The 7,251-nt window shown below is 29.5% G+C and overlaps 2 protein-coding genes across 2 annotated transcripts; one reads left to right on the forward strand and one right to left on the reverse strand.

Annotated features, from left to right (window-relative positions):
• Positions 1-1,149: 1,149 nt before the first annotated feature.
• On the reverse strand, positions 1,150-3,867 carry LOC128397031 (uncharacterized). Its single transcript, XM_053357696.1, has one exon. It carries the CDS (start codon positions 3,865-3,867, stop codon positions 1,150-1,152), a length of 2,718 nt encoding a protein of 905 aa, XP_053213671.1.
• A 1,576-nt stretch (positions 3,868-5,443) lies between these two features.
• LOC128397032 (uncharacterized) lies at positions 5,444-6,340 on the forward strand. Its single transcript, XM_053357697.1, has one exon. The coding sequence runs from the start codon at positions 5,444-5,446 to the stop codon at positions 6,338-6,340; it is 897 nt and encodes a 298-aa protein (XP_053213672.1).
• The last annotated feature ends 911 nt before the right edge of the window (positions 6,341-7,251 follow it).

Below are 7,251 nucleotides of genomic sequence, written 5' to 3' on the forward strand. Positions count from 1 at the left end.
AGTCAATATTTTTATATATTTTTTGAGTTTCAACCCAAGATTTTAGCCACATTACAATATTTAATGAGCATTTCATTTTATCACCATAATGAAGAGGACAAGCTTGTGATTCTCGTTTAATTATAGACCAGGTTGCACCAATATTATTAAGGTTTATTCTAGGGATCATGGCATCTCTTAGTACATCTTCAGCTTCTCTTGATTTGCAAGCGATTAAAAACTTATCACAATCAACTCTAGCCTTATAAAATAGCTTTAAAAATGTTGATACTTGATTTATATGCATATGTGTTTCATCTGTTTCAAATTTCAAACCATGAGTAAATTTAAAATTATAAGAGGCTTGCTTCCTCTCAGATTCATTCAAAGTTTTTAATTGTAACCCTGTATATACATTTAAACAAATCAAAGTGTCGTCGGCAAGTACAGCTATCTCACGTGGGTAAAATTTATTATTGCAGTAATACCCTTGAACGTCTAAAAAGGCACAAATGTTATTCATCATTGTGAATTTGATAAAATCTTTTGTGAAATAATGAATAAGCTCGATCCAACTGTTCCAAAGATTTCGCCCCAGTTAGTATTAATGATCCTTTAGGGTAATAAATAAAGGAAACCCCGTCCTCTTTCCAATTCAATGCCGGAAATAGTTCAGGTTCATATACAACATCCAAATTACTTTCAAAGATTTTTTTCGAGCTTATTGGAATAGCGAATTTTTTACTTGCAGTAATATTAACTATCTTCAATAGAACAGCTTCTGGAAAAGTCTTATTGACAAACTCACTTGTTTCTTTTTCAGTTTTGAAACCAGTTGCAATGAATTTTCCGGATCCGAAAACCAAAAGTCTACTTCTTCCAGATCTATAAATATCAGCGTTGAACTTTTTCTTTTTTCCTGATTTACCAACGATTGAAACTTTTTTATTCAAATCCCACAATGTTACAATATTACAAACTTTAGGACAATCAAGTGAATTAAAAAACATTAAATATTATATAAATATAAATAGTTGAATTGAGATGTTAACACTTAACACTTGTTGAAACGAATGTCGGTTAACTTTGAGTGATTCGTTCTTATATGAAACATAAAGACAAAACTGGTTTATTTATCTATTTGATCTTTCTCACATGAATGATTTTGAGTTAAATAATGTCCAAACGGTAGTGTATCAATTCCATTTTCAATAAATAGCGCTTATCATCAAATGGGTTCAAAGCTAGCTTCCTTGTCTGGATTGTGCTTATTATATGACGTAAGCTTCGAATAGAACGCATATTCTGATAAAGTAGTTCGTGTGAGATCAAGGCTGATTTGTAGTCATTGAATGTAACCATCTTCTTAAGTACCACTTTTTGCACACCTTTTGCTGTTTTTTTAACTGTTTCATCAGTTCGGAAACAATATACTTTAGATTTGAGTGCAATGAACTCCAGTATATTTTTTCCATTCATCTCATCTTTAAGATAACCCAACTTTTTTTTGTGTATATCATTTTGTAATTTACTTGAATGATCAACTGGATAATCAGAAAAATCAAAGATGCATGATAAATGATGAAAATCGTTGTGTATATTTTCAGTTTTGATTGAATAAATGAAGCTATCAGTATCCGTGTAAAGTAACTCGATCCTTTTGTCATAATAGGTTTTAAACACATCGTAATGCAGCTGGTACATGTGTAATTTCGATATTTCTAGAACAGTAAAACCCACAAATATTGGTTTATTAAGATACACTCTTTTCCTTCGCATCTTGAAGAGTGCTTTTTGTTCATCTAGAATAAAAAAACGTTCAACGAGTGGCTTTTGCATTTGTTTGATTGTTCCATCAAGGGATGTTTCTAATCTAATCTCAGTATGTTTACGAACATCTTCGATTGATTTCCCATAGATTGCGTTAACTAATAATTTCCAAAAGTTTTTTTCGAAATTAGATTTACTGGCCATTCTCTTATATGTACAGAGTAAAATATAGTCTTTCAGCCAGCAAGATTGTTTGAAAGAAACAATACGATGGATTTTTGTTACGATCATTCCATTTTTAACGTAAAACTTTAGATTTCTTTGATGAACAACATATTTTTCCCTTTTGAGAAATGTTGCAATCAGTTTTTCACATTTTGTTCGTGGTCTTTGTGTTTTATCCAGTATATCCAGCTGTAATTGACTCAGTTGTTCATTGTCTATTGAGATGCGTTCAGGGGCTAGAGGATAATCTTTATGAAGATCATGTAGATGAAGAGGATAGTCTATATCAACTTCGAATACATAACCAGTTTCATCTTCATCGGTATTTGAATTGATACATTGATTATATATATGATCAAATTCAGTATTTTCAATAAATCTGAAATTTGATATTGGTAGAGGTTGTTGTAGAGCAAAACCATACAGGTTATTTACGTCAAGATATGTTATGAACTTAGCTTCTTCGTCGGGTTGAAAATCTTCAGTTCCAGGAATATTAGCTTTCTCATATCTTTTCGATGCTGATGAAATACCACCTCTTATTCCTTTTTCAAAAAGCATTATCATGTCAATATCACTCAATAAATCAATTTTCACTTTTGTTGACTTTAATGCTGCAGCCCAAGTTAATCCTGGTGCTGAATAAAAGTGAGGTGGATCAAGCTTGAATTGTTCATAACTGATATTTCTAAAATTTTCGAAAACAGCTGCTAACAAAACAACGTCAATTTTTTGATAAATGTCTTGAAACTCACCAATATTCTGTATCTTGAAATGATTCCAAAGAGCTATCATGTTATCATATACATTTCTATCGATATTTTCTCTTTTCATTTTATTATAGAAGAATTCGTAACAAGGTAAACTAGTCTCTTCAAATCGATCAAAATGATTTAGATAGTCATATGGGAGAGATGCTTTAGCGGATACAAAATTGAGATCTTCTGGTCTGAATTGCTGTAATAAAAATGAATTTTTGAATGCTTCATCTAAATCTTGAGACAGAATATCTAATGAGCTGCTCAAAAAAGCATAACTATCTATAAACTTTATATTATCAAATGAAAATGAAATGTATTTTTCAGTATTTTGAGGTATGATATTGATTTGTTTATACATCTTAGTTTGTATAGCTTTTATCAATATATGAGCATCAAAATTTTTTAAATTATGAAAAACGATTGGGATGTCTTCAGGTATTTGTAATTGTAAATTACAACGACCATGAGCAGCACCCCTGAATAAACCCGTGAAATGGTCATGATCTCTCACTTTTGTATCACCGGAAATAAAGTCTGTTTCACATATATGACATTTCGTTGCGTATTCAAAAGCTTGTTGATCTTTTAACGTCATCCTGAGCTGTGAAAATCTCCGATTGATTGCATTTATGATTTTTTCACATGATTCATTGATTGATCTCAAAAAAACAACAGCACTATCGGGACCACGATGAGAAACATATTTAACAATTTTACCATGATTATTTACAATCACATAGCCAAAACTTGAAGGAACATGCTCTTGATATTCAAACGTATTTCGATTTACGCAGCTTTCAACAGGTTTGCATAGCGTTTCAAAATCAGCATATATTATAAACGGATATTTTACCATTTTTCCATATTGTTTGAAAAACATTCTTGTTCCAAGATCAGGTGTTATAATTTTAGATGGCTTGAATTTGTAACAGTCTTTAGTATGTTCAAAGCACTTTTCAGATGTTAAAAATCCAGTTAAACAATTTTCACAAAAATGGTGATAACGAGATTGTTTACTTCCAATTAAACGGTTGAAATTTTTAATTGGCCAATAATGGTCTTCATATAATAATAAATTAGCATGTTTTTCAAAACGTTTCTTAGAAACGTAGAGTGGCATCGGAGCTTCCATTTTTCCAGTAAAATAGAAAGTATAAACATTAACTGAAATAGAATTTCTCTTTTCAAAAAATTGAATGCGATCAAGTTCAACATAACCTTTATAACCATTGAAGTTATGATTTTGTGATAGTGCGATGTATTTAGATAATCGAGAAGCGTTTTTGAACTGGATAAATAGCAGCAGTACACTCCATGAAACAGTCAGTTGTGGCTTCAAGTTGAATTATTGCTCCTTTCGATGAAATAAATCCAGGTAATGATTTCTTTTTACACCCTCCACGTAATGGAATATACTTGCCAATACGAATTTCGATGAGTTTTACCTTATTCAGAATCCATCCACTACCTTTTTGATTGAATGAATCAAAGTCTACTGATATTTCAAAATAGCAATCATCGAGAAATTGATTATAAAGATCAATAGAGGTAAGTGGCTTCAAACTTGAATTGAACATTGGATCTATCCATACAATTTCAAAGCCATCATATCTATAGAATTCACAACAGATTCCAATTTGCACTTTTAACAATCCTAAGACTTCAAGAAAAGTTGATAGCAATTGTTTTAGATTACCACTTTCAGATTTAAGAGCATTTTCGATGTCAAAGAAATTTTCAGTAAAACTTTTATAATATACATTCAAAGATTTGTAAAAGGCTTGTTTTTGCAAAGTAAAATCACCAGGTAAATTCAATTTTAGGTTTCGTGAAACAGAAACTTGAGTACTTTTACATAACTGTTGATGAAAAATAAGATTTGTTTCTTTTTTGAATTTTTTACTACAATGTGCACAACGTGAAAAAGTTTTAGACATTTGATGTATCAAAAGTATTGCAATACTGATGATTATTTCAATTCCAACTCTTTTTTATATACTTTTAACTTTTCAAATGGGTGTGAACTCTAAATTTTAATTAAACACAATTATATTCATGAATATGATATTAACAGGTATCAAAATATAAAAACTTAGATTTTTAGATTTCAAACAAATCTCCTTCCATGATTGAGAGATCAAATTAGAACTTTAAAGATCATGTTTGATAAATTATATATGCTTGTTTGAACATGTGAACGTTTTGTATATTAAAGAGCTTATCTTGATTATATTCTTAATACTAAAAGCGTTTTTTATATTATTTCTGTTAAGGTTAATTTAACAACTTCAATTAATTATCTAATGTTTGATCAAGCAATTTTATAATTATCTCAACTGAATAATCTAATCTGATTTTACTCACGGTTTAGTTAACTACAAACATTGAATTTAAACATTTCATAGTATATAATTTGTTTGTACTATTTTTATCTGATATGGTTATAAGAAAATATAATTTGAATCTGATATGGTTGAATAATTTAACTTGATTGGTTTTAGTTGATAAGCTCGTTATCTTTTAATCTTCAAATCACGTCTTTTAAATCATTTATGAATTTTAAATTTATCTATTACAATTATTGAGTTCATGAAGAAAAATGGGTGGGATTTGATAAGTGTATATAAACTAAATAAAATCTTTAAACTTCATTCAGTTCACCAACAACATCTTACTGTTCTTTTTTAACCAGTGAAAAGTTTTGAAAAATGAATATAATCAACTCATCTGTTTCTTTTTATAAGTTAAACTCTATCGCTAAAATCCCTCGACGTTCTACAGTGAATGCTGCTGGATGGGATCTGTATGCAATTGAATCTAAAAATCTCAACCCTTGGTCAAGAGCAATAATTGGAACAGGAATTGCGCTCGAAATGCCTGATGGAATTTACGGAAGAATAGCATCTAGAAGTTCGTTTGCGTTGAAAGGTTTGGATGTTGGTGCTGGAGTGATCGATCCAGACTTTCATGGAGAAGTTAAGGTTTTGATTATAAATAATAGTAATAATTCTCAAGTTATAAAAGAAGGAGAAAGGTTTTCTCAAATAATTTTCGAACCGTTTCACGAGCCAAAAGAAGTTCTCATCTTTAAACATGGAAAAGAACCTGAAAAAAATTGTAAAGTCTCAGTTGCTCCTAATTCATCTACTGGATCTGAACCGATTAACTCTGAATTCAATAAATCGGTGAAAGTTATGAAAACCATCGAGCAAATTAGTGTTCATATGGCAAAACCGTCTGATGGAATATCAAAGTTTTATTTATATTCTGATAGAGATGTTACTTTACAACCTGGTGAAAGAGCTGTTTATCCAACTAACATTGGATTATCTCTACCCGAAAATGTTTATGCTCATCTCATTGGTTCTCGATTGCTTGCTGATTTCGGTGTTGACGTGATCGAATCAATTATAAAAAAAAATGCTTCGAAAGAAATAAATATTATTCTTCATAACCGAAACAATAAGGTACATAAAATTGTAGAAGGCTTACCAGTAGCTCAAATTCATTTTAAATCATATGTAAACCAACTGAAACAAACCACTGAAGCTCCTTGTGAAACTTCAAGAAACGCTTCAGGTTTTGGTTCAACTGGTAATGAATAACTCTATCTGTAATAAAGATAAAAATACATTTGAGAAAAAAAATAAAGAATCAGCATGTTGAAAATATATTCTGTTAATTTCATTTAAGTCATTATATTAGGTTTGATCTTTTGTTCATTTAACGATACATGATAAACTAAAGACTATACAAAAACGTTTCTTCAATATAAATTATTCAGTTGATCATTCAGAATATTTGAGATTCATAGAAACATTTTACATGTTAATCATATCAAGAAAACTATTCAGAACTTTTGTCTAATATAAATCATTGAGCAGATCATTCAGAATATTTGAGTGTCATTAAAACATTTTACATGTTAATCATATCAAGAAAACTATTCAGAACTTTTGTCTAATATAAATCATTCAGTCGATCATTCAGAATATTTGAAATTCGTTAAAACATTTTACATGTTAATCATATCAAGAAAACTATTCAGAACTTTTGTCTAATATAAATCATTGAGTAGATCATTCAGAATATTTGAGTGTCATTAAAACATTTTACATGTTAATCATATCAAGAAAACTATTCAGAACTTTTGTCTAATATAAATCATTGAGTAGATCATTCAGAATATTTGAGTGTCATTAAAACATTTTACATGTTAATCATATCAAGAAAACTGTTCAGAACTTTTGTCTAATATAAATCATTCAGTTGATCATTCAGATTATTTGAGTGTCATTAAAACATTTTACATGTTAATCATATCAAGAAAACTATTCAGAACTTTTGTCTAATATAAATCATTCAGTCGATCATTCAGAATATTTGAAATTCGTTAAAACATTTTACATGTTAATCATATCAAGAAAACTATTCAGAACTTTTGTCTAATATAAATCATTGAGTAGATCATTCAGAATATTTGAGTGTCATTAAAACATTTTACATGTTCATATCA

Source organism: Panonychus citri, unplaced genomic scaffold (genome assembly GCF_014898815.1).
Source record: "Panonychus citri isolate SS breed McGregor unplaced genomic scaffold, ASM1489881v1 Contig00028, whole genome shotgun sequence".
Lineage (NCBI taxonomy): Eukaryota > Metazoa > Arthropoda > Arachnida > Trombidiformes > Tetranychidae > Panonychus > Panonychus citri.

Coding starts and splice junctions, on each gene's coding strand:
- LOC128397031 (XM_053357696.1), bottom strand. CDS start 3,867: ATGGAAGCTCCGATGCCACTCTACGTTTCTAAGAAACGTTTTGAAAAA.
- LOC128397032 (XM_053357697.1), top strand. CDS start 5,444: ATGAATATAATCAACTCATCTGTTTCTTTTTATAAGTTAAACTCTATC.